The sequence below is a fragment of the Struthio camelus genome, chromosome 1 (genome assembly GCF_040807025.1).
Source record: "Struthio camelus isolate bStrCam1 chromosome 1, bStrCam1.hap1, whole genome shotgun sequence".
In the NCBI taxonomy this organism is placed as follows: Eukaryota; Metazoa; Chordata; class Aves; order Struthioniformes; family Struthionidae; genus Struthio; species Struthio camelus.
In genome coordinates this window covers 164,003,007-164,015,212 of record NC_090942.1, presented here as the reverse complement: position 1 = coordinate 164,015,212, position 12,206 = coordinate 164,003,007, and the positions used below count along the sequence as shown (strand labels likewise).

The 12,206-nt window shown below is 38.2% G+C and overlaps 1 protein-coding gene across 3 annotated transcripts in view; it reads left to right on the top strand.

Annotated features, from left to right (window-relative positions):
* The window catches only part of PCCA (propionyl-CoA carboxylase subunit alpha), a 314,254-nt gene that overhangs the window by 169,522 nt on the left and 132,526 nt on the right, over positions 1 to 12,206 (top strand). For all 3 annotated transcript variants that reach the window (XM_068928028.1, XM_068928023.1, XM_068928032.1), the window contains one exon: positions 5,557 to 5,659. In XM_068928028.1, coding sequence (XP_068784129.1) covers positions 5,557 to 5,659 — 103 coding nt within the window. The remainder of the gene's footprint in view (positions 1 to 5,556; positions 5,660 to 12,206) is intronic.

The window sequence follows — 12,206 nt, the reverse complement described above, 5'->3', positions numbered from 1 at the left end:
CAAAGATATAAGAGGAATCTTTGACAAAGAACAAAATTAAATTCATGGATCCTTATGCTGTTACCCTCATGGCTTATTCTTTTTGGCTCAATCTTTTTCACAGTTCATCCGTCATTTCCTGGATATCTGCTTTAATATTGAGGTGGTTTCGTAATGGCCACACTTCCTGGATATTGAATGATATCTCAAATGCTTGGTCAGTCTCACTGGGAGAGACATCCCGTGCAAATGGGAAATGGGGCATTTTCCAAGAGATTATTGCAAAGGCCGTACCAAAATGCAGGGAGCAAAGGAAAGGGCATCCTTTACTTTCCCCTCTTCTAGCAAGTTTATCTCATTTGGCAGAGAGGAAGAGCAAAACTTCTCTTGGACAATCCATAATTTTAACTGATTTCTAATATAGAAAGGGAGAAAGAGGAAGCTTGTCTCTTTCCTGTAATTGTATATTGTCTCCAGGGAGTGTGTATGAAGTGAAGGCTTGTAGATACATTGTGCCTGTGATAGTTTTATAGATTAGGGGAAGTGATTACTCTGCTTTACTCAGCACTTGCTAGACCACCTCTGGATACTTCATCCAGCTTTGTCCCCCTCCCCCATACAAAAAAGATGTCTTATGAACTCCAGTGAGTCCAGTCACAAGGTTGGTTGGGGGATGGAGCCGGAGCACGCTACCTTTGAGGGCTGACCTAGCAGCAGCCTCCCAATACTTCTGAGGAGGTTACCAAGAAGAGGAAGCAAGGCTCTTTAGTGAGGTGCACAGCAGAAGAACAAGAGACAGTAATCGTAAGTTGAAACAGGAGAGGTTTGAAATGGGTATAAGGTGTAGGGGAATCACTCTGAGGATAATTATGCAGTGGGACAGGTTGCCCAGAGAGGTTGTTGAGCCCCCATCCTTGTAGGTTTTCAAGACTGAAGTGGACAAAGCTCTGTGCAACCTGGTCTAAATTCAGTGTTGAGAATGCTTTGAGCGGGGGCGGGGGTGGGATGAGAGACCTCCCCAGGTCCTTTCTAATGTGAGTGATTCTGTGATTATGTTATGAACTAAAGTGTTTTTTAGGTGAACTGAGACTTTGGAAATGACTTAAGTCTGGAGATTTTTGTTATTAGTGGGATGGGGGAATGTTGCTGCCTCTGGCTGTGTTAATGTTGGAAGGGAGAGGATGGTTGCTGTTAACTGAATTCCATTCATCTTCCCCACACTAGAACCTATGCTTTATCTCCATTTTATGAAGCTACTGGGCCATAAAACCTGTCTTAACAGACAGCTTAGTTAAATTTCCTTTTTCCCCTGGGAAAAAAAGAAACATTTCTTGGTCTGTCAGTGATCCCTTTAAGCTTCATAGCATCCATCTTACAAATGGTCACCAGCTTTAACAGAGAGATACTTCTCTTCTCCTGTATTCTGAACAGCGTGTGATTGCACATGCAGACAAATATTGTCTGTATTTTACCATGGCTGTTTGGATGAAGCAGAGCTCAGCTAGACTTAAAGAGGAATTAAAACCTCGAATAACACCCAACTTTTTCAGCCTCAGCTTACTTGGTATCCATGCTGCTTGCGACAGCCTACTTCAGAATCCATTGGGGGAAAAACTAATTCCAAAACAGAACCTACATATGATGTAAACGTTTCATGCATTGGTATGAGCCTGGATGGTATTGTACTTTCTGTCTTACTCATTTTGCTTTTAGTTTTTGTTCTTCCCAATCAGAAAACAGTCACTTTTCAAGTATTAAGTAACAGGCCTGGCCACATAACCAAGACTTTTTTTTTTTTTTTTCTGTAATTGATAGTTGGGAACACATTACTAGGACAAAATGCAAATGAGATTGTTATGGGAAAAATGACCTTTTATGTAATTTAATTTGAAGTTGTTTATGTAAAGTAATTGCATGAACCTTTTTGACTCAGCTTGGGGGATACTGGGATAATATTGATTTAAGCAATCATAACATCGGGGAAATGAGAAAGAAGTACTTCTCCTTGTCTTCCTTTCAATTCAGGGTTCTGCTATTTAGTTATCATAGATGTGTACAGTCTAGTCTTAAATAATGTGAGCAACAGTGCTTCCACTACTTTTACTGTGACTTATTTTATAGCCATTAATCCAGTATTATGTTCACATGATATAATTCAGCTCAGTGATGATACTGAGGATGCAGAGGTATATCCCAGTTTTGGTAAAGATATTTGGGAGCTGATTTACATTTTGTGGTGTAGATGAAATGAATCTCCATGCAGTCTGGGAGTCTGCAATATGCAACAATGAGGGCAGGAAAAGGGCAGTGATGGAACTTCCCACTTTGGAAGCTGGGGAGTGTTTGCTGCTTACTCATTTCACTTCCTATCAAGACAACGCCTGGAAAAATGCCTCAGAGGTAACTTCATTGGTTTTCAGAGCTTTCTTCTGCATGGTGAAAACCAAAGGCTGTGTTGTTATTACAGTGACCATATACCTCAAGACTTCCAGTTGAAATCCCAAGGGATGGATTTTAAAGTAAAATACTTGATGTGAAACAAAGATAACATTTATCTGAGGCATTTGTGTAGGTCCCAATATAGTAATGTAATTGAAATTTTAAAACTGTTTAAAAGCCTACTGAGCATAGGAGAAGAGCAAGAGCAGAAGGCAAGGGGAGCAGGAGTGGACTTCAAAAAACTAAGACAATATTGACAGCAGTCTTTCTTGTATGGTAAATGTAAACTGCCAACTTTTGGAAGCCTTTAATCAAGCTTCTGAAGTATGTCTCCAAAATTACGCTAAAGACATTCAGTGGTATGATTGCATGTTTATTGCCAAAGAGCTTAAGACCAAAAGCTAATTTTATGTGCTCTTATTAACACTTTATACTACCTCCTAGACTTAGGAAAATAAATACAAATTGCTTACATTGGACACCACAGTAATGACTGCTTTTCTGTTTGCCAAATCTTAGCTGCAGCTAATGCAAATAGCAACAAATAGAAAGCGGATAAACATTTTTTTATGTCTTTGATAATAAAGAGGTGAATGTAACTTTTGGTTGTTAACCTGTTTCAAATTATTGACCTTTGTTCACTGTTTGGAGTTTAATTTTTATTGAAGATAGAGGGATAAAATAGTTTTTGCAGCACAGCAAGTGCAAAAGCAGTTATTGATTTCATCCAGGATGAAGATCATGCAATAAAACCTTCAAATTGGGATCTCTGTAATTTTTCCTTGAATATGAGTTCACACTACCCATGCTTGTGGGAGCAAGTTCCCACCTGCAAACATGCAGTTTTGGTCACACAGACTTGTCATGGCTTTTAGGGTGATTGAAAAGCAAAGGTTTTGGGATGCCTTTCCTGATTTACCTTTAGCTGAGCTCTTGAGCTGAGGCATGTAAACAAATTATCAATTTTAGATACTATCTTGTGGAAGAAAGATCCCAGAACTACTTAATTGAATGTAAACAACTGGAAACCTGGCACACTTCAAAGCCAGAGAGTTAATGCTCATTGTGTTATATAATTATACAGTGCTCATGTGTAGCTAAACGGTATAGAAGGTTAGAGTTCTTGACTTTCACTTTGCAATTAGTTTTTCTAGTAACTAGTAAAAGAAAGATCAAGTTTGTTTTTAAGCTAGTTCTTCAGCCTTTCAGAAGTTATATTTTTGCATATGTGTGTTAAAGTGAAGACAGTTTCCATTTCAAGGCAGATAAAGAAATAATAAACATTGAACAAAGGAAGCTGCAGTAATTTTTAGCCAGCATATGTTAATGTGGGCTAAATTAAAAATAAATTGATGCAGATTTGTTGGCTTTTGTTATCATTAAATTTACATTTTTTGTCCTATGACAACTCCTTTGTACTGTTAGTTGGAACTGTGATGAGGGTGTTTCCATCATCGTAGCTTGATTGTGTTACTGAGATGTGGAGTGATATATTTATCTATCCTTATTTGATGTGCCTGGTCAAATGATTAGAACACAGTTCTAAATGCATTTCTCAAATAGGAACCTGTGCAGAAGGTATCCTATTTTGAAATTGCGCTTTTGCACGATTACAGTAAAGCGTACTCTGATCATTTTCAGAGGTCTCCGTTCTGGGTGTTCCTGAGGATTGTATTAGTCTTACTTTATGCTACTGAGGAAGTTGTTACTCATTAATGCTCAGCACCAGGGAATGTGAGTTACCATTGCATGCAGCAGTGCTGAGGCTGTGGGAGAGCGGAGATATAGAGGAGAACCGAGTGACAGTATTTTACTGCATGACTGGAAGCAAACGTGCCTCGAGCTGCTCAAGGAAGTACAGCTTTCTGAGCCTTCTCCGCTTCTTCTCTCTTCCCTTTATGTGAAGTCTCTACCTGCCATAGATGGCTTTTGTTGTGAAATGTGAACATGAAGGTCTACTGACGCAGACAGCAGCTGCATAAAGCGCTTTGAGTGTGTTTGTGTTTGTAACTAAGTTCAGCTAAGTCTTTCATTCTGATCTTCATCTTTTTTTACTTAAATTGTTACACTATATCCTCCTTTCTAGCTTTTGAAACACCCATGATATATTCCACTTCCTCTGCTTTCATGGGTGCAAAATGTCTCTCCTTTGCCTCTTTTTTTTTCTTGAGGACAATTCATCTTTGCATTTCTTGTCCTTTTCTACATCAGCTTTAACTTCCTATCACTGCTTTATGGATTGTCTGACTTACTTGCCCTTTTGCTTCTTGTCTTCTACTTCTCTGGTGACACCAGTCTTGTCCACCTCTTTACTAGCTTCTTATAACAAATCTTTGTCTGTTATTGAGTTTCTGACCTAAAGTAGGGGAGAGCAAAGTTCTGTCACTGTCCCCTCTTTTAGTCTGCTGAATAGACTACTGAATTTCTAATTGACTTTAACCATCTGAAACATGACCAGGCTAGGAAAAAACCTACCTCCAGTCAACATACTTTGTGCATTTTTGGCCAAACCTTTGTTAGTTTGCCTGTCTTCAAGTTTTCAGATACTTTAAGCATGGTGTTCATGCTGTTTTTCTGCTTAGAAAGTGCCAAGTATGACTTGGACTCATTAGTCACAAATGACACTAAATGACCTGGGGCTGGCAAGTGGTTTTATTCCCATATATTTCTATGGTTTATGCTGTTGTATTATCTCTTTTACTTGGACAATCTGTAGCCTTTGCAAGGCAAAGTACTGAGAAAGAATGCTGTATATTTTGAATAAGTTCTAATGTACAGATGGATTCCTTACCAGCATGAGGCACAATATGTCAACCAGTGACATTTCGGTAATGAAAACAAGATGCTGTGGCATCATTTTATTTTTTTTTTCTTTTGCTTGTCAAATTTTTTTTTTTTTTTAACAGAGATACTAGTGTTAACTTTAGGACTGATCTGTATGAAAACATGCAATTTAAACCCTGAAACTCAGAGCGTCTGCTATGTTAAGCCTCATCATAATTTAGGTGAAAAATGTAGATTTTGTCTATAAGGACTAAACAGTGTCTTCACTGGTGGTTGTTACTGTTTGTGTCTGTGTAAGCAATGTGTTGGTCTGTGGTATCTAATATTTTTTTTAAACTGCTTTTTGGAAACTAGGACACAAGTTGACAGATCTTGAGAGAAGGGAACTACTGGCAACAGCGGCTTCTTTGTATGTGGCTGAACAACTGAGATCACAGCGATTTCTAGGGACTCCAAGGTAAGTTCATTTCTAGGAACTCAGATGTGCTGATGTATTTTTTTTTAATGGCATCTTCTCATGCACAAGAGACACTGGTGAGAAACTACATGGTTTCTTAATATAGTCTGTTTATTCTAAATTCAAATGAGCTGTGGCTTGCATTTCCCTACTCATGCAAGTTATTCATGATTATTTTTATTCTACACAGTAACAAAATAATAGACACAAAAATGTGTTACAAGCCAGTATAGTAATTAATGCACATCAGGAGTTTCATTAATGCAAAGTGTTGCTACATTAGTAACTAACCATAAATTGAGCATCACAAATTTCCCATGTGCCCATTTGAAGTGATCTAAGCACTTTGGGATAGCATGAGTATTCAGCTACAGAGCTTTAAAATATTGTGGATTCGTGAGTAATTTGCTTTCTTGATGAAGAACCTTATGGTTTATGACATGATATGACTTTATGGTATGAACCTTGTGATTGGTTTATGGTCCAATTCTGAAAACACTTTCTGATTTTTAAATGCTTCAAGAGTCAACACCTTACTTTAAGTATGTTTTCTAGTGCAATAGGAACTTATTTCTCTTGTCCCCTTACCCCCCCCCACCCACCCCCCATTCTTTTGGATAGCAGCAGCTAGTAACTGTTATTCCTACTGTTAATTGGCTACATATTGCAGCAGCTTGTGTCAAAAGAATAAGTCACTTCTTTGGCTTTTTGGAACACTATACTTTTTTCTTCTAGGATGCTCCTAGCTTTTGTCATCCTCTGGCCTGTCATCTTAAACTGAAGCCTCTGTCAGTGTTTCGAGGCTTTCTATTTATTGTTCATTTTAGGACAATGTAATTTGGGGAGCTAGCTGCAACATGCCTTCAACACGACTCTCTTTCTTGTCTTAAATTCTTTAATATGGGTGGGTGGGAGGAGAGAGGGAGAAGTCAGAATGCAGAATACGCATTATTCAGATTCCATGCTAGTGGTTTGACAGTGTATTCTATTACTATTTTACAGTGGTCAGGAATAAATCAAATGTGGTTTCAAGAAGTCTTTATTTTTATTTGTACCCACAAAGATAAATAGTACCATATGGTGTTAAAAAAAAAAAAGTGCACTTTGAGCAAGCATAACAGCTTTGTAATATATAGCATATGTAGGGCTAGATCTGGATTTTTTTGCCTTGTGCACCTATTGGGTGAAAAGCACATTTTATTTCCTTTTACAAGTTATATCTTCCATAGGAAGTGACATAAAGGGATGAACAGACACTATAAGGCCAATATTCCCTGCCTAAAAGACAAATGAGGGAAAACAAAGAGGAGCTTTGTAGTTTTTACTGGCCAGCATAGGAAGTTAAGTAGTCTGGTACTGCTATAGAGAAGTAATGGATTACTTTGTACTTATAGTAAGGATATAGGAATTGTTGATTTGAATAGTGGTTCTGAAACTCCTGTTTTGTTCCCTGCTATGATTTGGGAATTGATTGACTGGCCTGTAAAACATTTTTAGAAACAAGAAAAGAAAGGAGTCCAATTGTTGGAGATCTTTTCATGTTTTCTTTCTAATGCAAATATTTCTTTTAGTATGAGGTGTCTATGTATCTTAGTAAAGAAGACACATAACTATTTTAACCCAAATATCAAATATGTCAACGAAGTATTGCATTGAGCTATCGGGCGTTGTCATTCTTCTCTTTTTTTGGACAGCATCAGGGCAACAAATACACTCCTGTTTTGAAAAAAGTTGACTTATATTTGGAGTCCTTCTGACCTAACTTGCTCCAGCATGAGCAGAGAGGGTAGCAGAGTCTGAGAACATGAAGTGTGTGCTTGGTAAGACTAGATTAAAATCTGATTTTTCAGATTTTAAAAAGTGGAGCTAATGAATCTTTCCAGTACAAGAAAAGTCATTTTCTGTGGCTATGAGGGGGTGTACTTATGTTCAGCTCGGGGTTCAAAGGATGGTCTTTTCTGTCTCTCCTGCAATACGCAGATTTGGAATGAATCCTTCAGAAGCTCAGCCTTATAATTTTCACAAAGTGAAGCCAGTAGTGGCTCAGAGGTCAATATTTACTCTTAGTGAGTAGGTTCTTGTTTTAATCCACATAAATTGCGAGGTCTGTTTGTTCCAATGATATAAAACTGCCTGTCTGAGGCCAAGTCAGGACAAGGTAAAGCAGAAAGGTTTATTGATAAGTATCTTCTGAAGAAAAGCCTGATAATGATCCCTCCCTTTCACAAATCTGAAGCTCCTTCAGAGGAAAAATCAAAGAAATAAAAGCATAGTACGGTCAAAGGACTGAGCAGAGAGTCATGGATTGTATACACCACTCCTTAGAGCAGCTAGTGCACTCCATCTAGAGGGGACTGAAGACTGTGGAGCGTACAAGTTACTGCAGCCCTATCAGGGATCCCTCACAGCGTGTCCTTATCTTATCCAAACTGCATCTGACTCTTTTTGAAGGTTTTCCATGTCATGGGTACTGCTTAGGGAGCAGGAACGTAGCACATGTTTATTGGTAAGATGTTCGAAGAATTTTAGAAAATAAGAAGTGCGGAGTAGGAACTTGGGCTACTGGCAGCAAACCAAAAAACTCAGTGGGATAACTGGGTGTTTGGAATCTGTGTGAATTTTACATCCCTGTTGGAGGATGTGAGCAGATTTAGATAGACTGCCCATTCTAAAGTTAATCCATAACTTTCTCCTAACAGTTCAGAAAGCTGCACTGACATGTTGATGATCCTGTTTGGGGGGAAATTTCAGTTCTCTGGCATTATTTATGTTGACAACATTTTTTTTTTCCACATGCACTGAAAGCCATCATGAAGAATTTTTGTGTGAGGAATTGCATTAAAAAGTAGTATTTTGAAATCATGCATTATTTCTTCTAAACTTGGCACAGCTGCCAAACAGACAGAGTTTTCTGCTGAACTTGAGTTATATGCTTGTCTTTGGTTTGTTTTTTTTTCCCTTTTGGGAGCCATATGTATAATATGCATGGCTTTCACAACTGCAGGGTATTTCAGGTTCTCTTTTTTCCCATGATTTATTCAGCCCAAGCTCAGGATTGTTATTCTAGTGAGACAGAACTGCAATTGGAAGCCTTCATAGAAGCTCCACCTTCTAGTATCAGGGCTACTGAGGCTATAATCAGATGAAATGCAACTGAGCCAGATTAAGGTATTACTGTCCAAGCCTGCCCTTCTGCTTGGCCTCTGCCACTTCCCTCCTTTTCCCCTAAGTATGCACGCATGATTTCAAATGTAGTTGCTCTCTGCTCTGGTTCTGTCAAAATGACCTGTATTAACCTAGAAACCTTTCAATAATAGGTTTACTGTAGATCATTCTGGTTAGTCCAAGTTAAGGACTGATGACATGTGAAGTTATTCTGGAAGAGCAAAAGGAGTGGGAATGTATAGCAAGGGGGTAGAGATGAGCAGAGGATGGCTCAGATGCAGAGGAAGGACTTTGTTCCTCAGATCAGCCTAGGTTATGTGCCAGTAGTAGTCCCATGAGGGAGTTCTGCACAGTCAATGATATTTGCAGGATTGTGACTGGAAAATATTTTTTGTATTTTGCAAACCCTTGAGTGATTGAGTCATGAACTGCAGCGTTCTTACTAGAAGCTACTTTGATGGTCAGTAAGCTAGAGCCGCATTAGGATCAAACACCCAACTTTACCTAGTTTCAATTAGATGCGACTACTGTAGCGGGCCGCTTTGTTGCAGCAAAGTTTGTATGGCATTCAGGTTAATACAGGCCACAAATGGACCACCACAGTCTGCCTTTCCTATGTTCAAGTGAATGGCATTATAACTTGGGTGGAGCACCCTCAGGTGAGTTTCCACTGCCTGCATTACTATGGGGTAAATTTACCAACTGTGAGATAGAACAGCTGCTGGAGACCTCTGCATACTGGCAGATAGAGATGTAGATATTTACCTTTGTTCTACAGTCCAATATTAGAGCATTTTCTGTGGTTTTGTTTTTGAGTTTGACTGGTTGCTATTTAACCAGTTTTCTTGGTAAAAGGATTGTTGTAGTTTTCTGAAGATAATTAGCTAATGAAAATGCTTGATGTTATGTGAACCAGATACTAACGCGAGTATTTCACTGTGATGTTCAGATAATAAGGGCATATGTTTCCTACAGGAAACAACTATAAATGATTGATGATTTTTTTATTGTTCAGCTTTCAGTTATTTTACCTAGGACTTTTCCTACTTATTCCATAGTCCAGTTTATTGTGAAACTGGTGCCACCCACAGCTGCTGAATAGATTTACAGCATCTAGTAAAACCTGAGGTCTTCTAGCCAGAATTCGATCTTGTTTCAAGTGGAAACATATTTTGGCTGAAGTGAATCCAGCTTATTTTATGTCTGTTTGATGTAGTTAGCCTTTGAGACCAAAAATGATGTTGTACAGTTGAATCTTCACATTTTGGCTTCAGACTTATTTTCATTAGTGGGTTGGGAGGGGAGTAGGAGAGTGACTCTCCAGGTGTGGCTACATTGTGCTATCTCATGGGTCTACTAATGTGATGTTTATACTTCTAAACCCAATTGCCTACAGCACTTCCTATGTGTTGCTTATGTTGGCTGCTAAGTATATTTTCCTAATTTTTGTATGGGTTTTACCCTTTCATCATTTATGACTTGGAAAAAAACAGTGAGGCTGCATGCCTATATTACCTGATATTGCATGCAAAAAGATGGTAACACATTGGAAAATATTTCATATCACTAGCAAATAACTAAAGATTTTTCTTGCTCACGTGTTTAACATAGAAGACCAGGATTAGGGGGTCTGCATTAAACTCCTAATTGTTCTTGTGGGAACTTAGGGAAGTTGTGTGTTTGGATTGGGCCTCAGTTTACCAAAAGACAGAATGGTCTTAATACTGTAGTACGTTGTTCAGGTCTTGTAAATAATTGCTGATCAATGTTCATAAGATATTTTGAGACCTAAAGTGGGTGATGTTTTTCCAAATGGAAAATAATGCTTTCACAGTGTATTAAGTATCTTTCAAGTGAGAAGTTATAGTTAAAATACAAGCAACTTTTTTGTTTTACTCTGAAACAGTTGATCTGACTTTCGGTCAAAAAGGAGCAATTAACTGATTCTTAGCAAGTTTCTGAAATAGTTGGGCTGCATTTTTGTAGGTTTCAAAATTCTAAAAATCCAGTGTACTGGACATAGCATGTCTGGTGAACTACAAAAATGGGAAGGGATCTATTTAGCTTTTTGTTTCATGAATTACTGTAGTGCAATAATACATGACTTGCTGTGTCTTGGTACAGATATTTTGGTGTAAATGCTCAGCTATACTTAATGATGGTTCAGATACCTGCTTTACCTTGCCTTCATGTGATTAGGACAGCTAGTGAACTGTTCAGAGCACACTGGAACCCAGTATCTCCTTTCAGGCATGCTTGCTTTCAGATAGACTACACCTATTATCTTGCTGGAGTCTGGGAAGGAGCCAGCCCTTTGCCAGCCTAGGGTTTCGCCATATGGAGGAATGATCAGCTGCCCAATAGGAGAGTTTTCTGGTTCCCTAGCACTGCTGGAGCAGCACAAAATAAGGTTACGTTACATTAATTTTAAAAAGAAGGAATATGATGTTGGGAAAATTTACTGGAGTCATCTGAACTGGCCCCTTGGAAAAAGGGAGTGTTCTTATTTGCAGCACAGACGTGGCCACCTTTGAATTGTATCAATTATATTATGTGATTTTTTTTTTTTCTCCCCTAGAACCACAGTAATAATATGAGCAGTTATTGTAAGTACAGCTAAATATTTATACTTGGCATTACCCTACAAATACCCTCTAGAGTGATATAAAGAGTAAAACACTCTGTTTTCATTTGGTAGGGATGACTAAGTCCAGCCCACTTGTGGCTTTTATGCATTCCCTCGCTTTGGAGTTATGCAGTCAACCTTAGCTCATGAAAATAACACTATCTCATCCTTACTGCTCTGGTCCCCTGGCCAACCAGTCAAGCATTCTTTTCATGATTTACTATGATGCCTCTGAAAGACCTTGATGTATTTATGTAACCATTAAAGCCTCAGAGCATTATTCCACTCTCTATTTTTATTTTCCCTCTAGACTAGCAAGGTACTAAGAATCTGTTCTTTTTTTGTGATATCCTTGTTTGTAATGAGTCCTCTGATTGTGACATCCTTATCTCGTCTCTTTAGGTGTTATTTACGTTATTCTTTTGACCTATTCTTTTGACTTTTTTCAAAAAAAAACCTTCCCTAATTGTCGTTAACCCAGCTGCCCTGTATAGTATTCTAGCTGTCTTTAAAATGTGATGTTATTTATCCTTCTACATCGTTCAGTTGATTGTTATAGAAAGAGCGTTATATGTGCTAGGGACAAACAATTAGATGCAAATATGTGAAACAGGTGTTTTTAGCCACTGAAAATAAGCTTTTATATAAATAAAGTTGAAATGGAACATCTCAAGGTAGTGCTTATGACAGTTACTACAACTACAGTCACACTTTCTTTAATTAGATTAACTTAATGGAATTAGAATTGATGAAGTG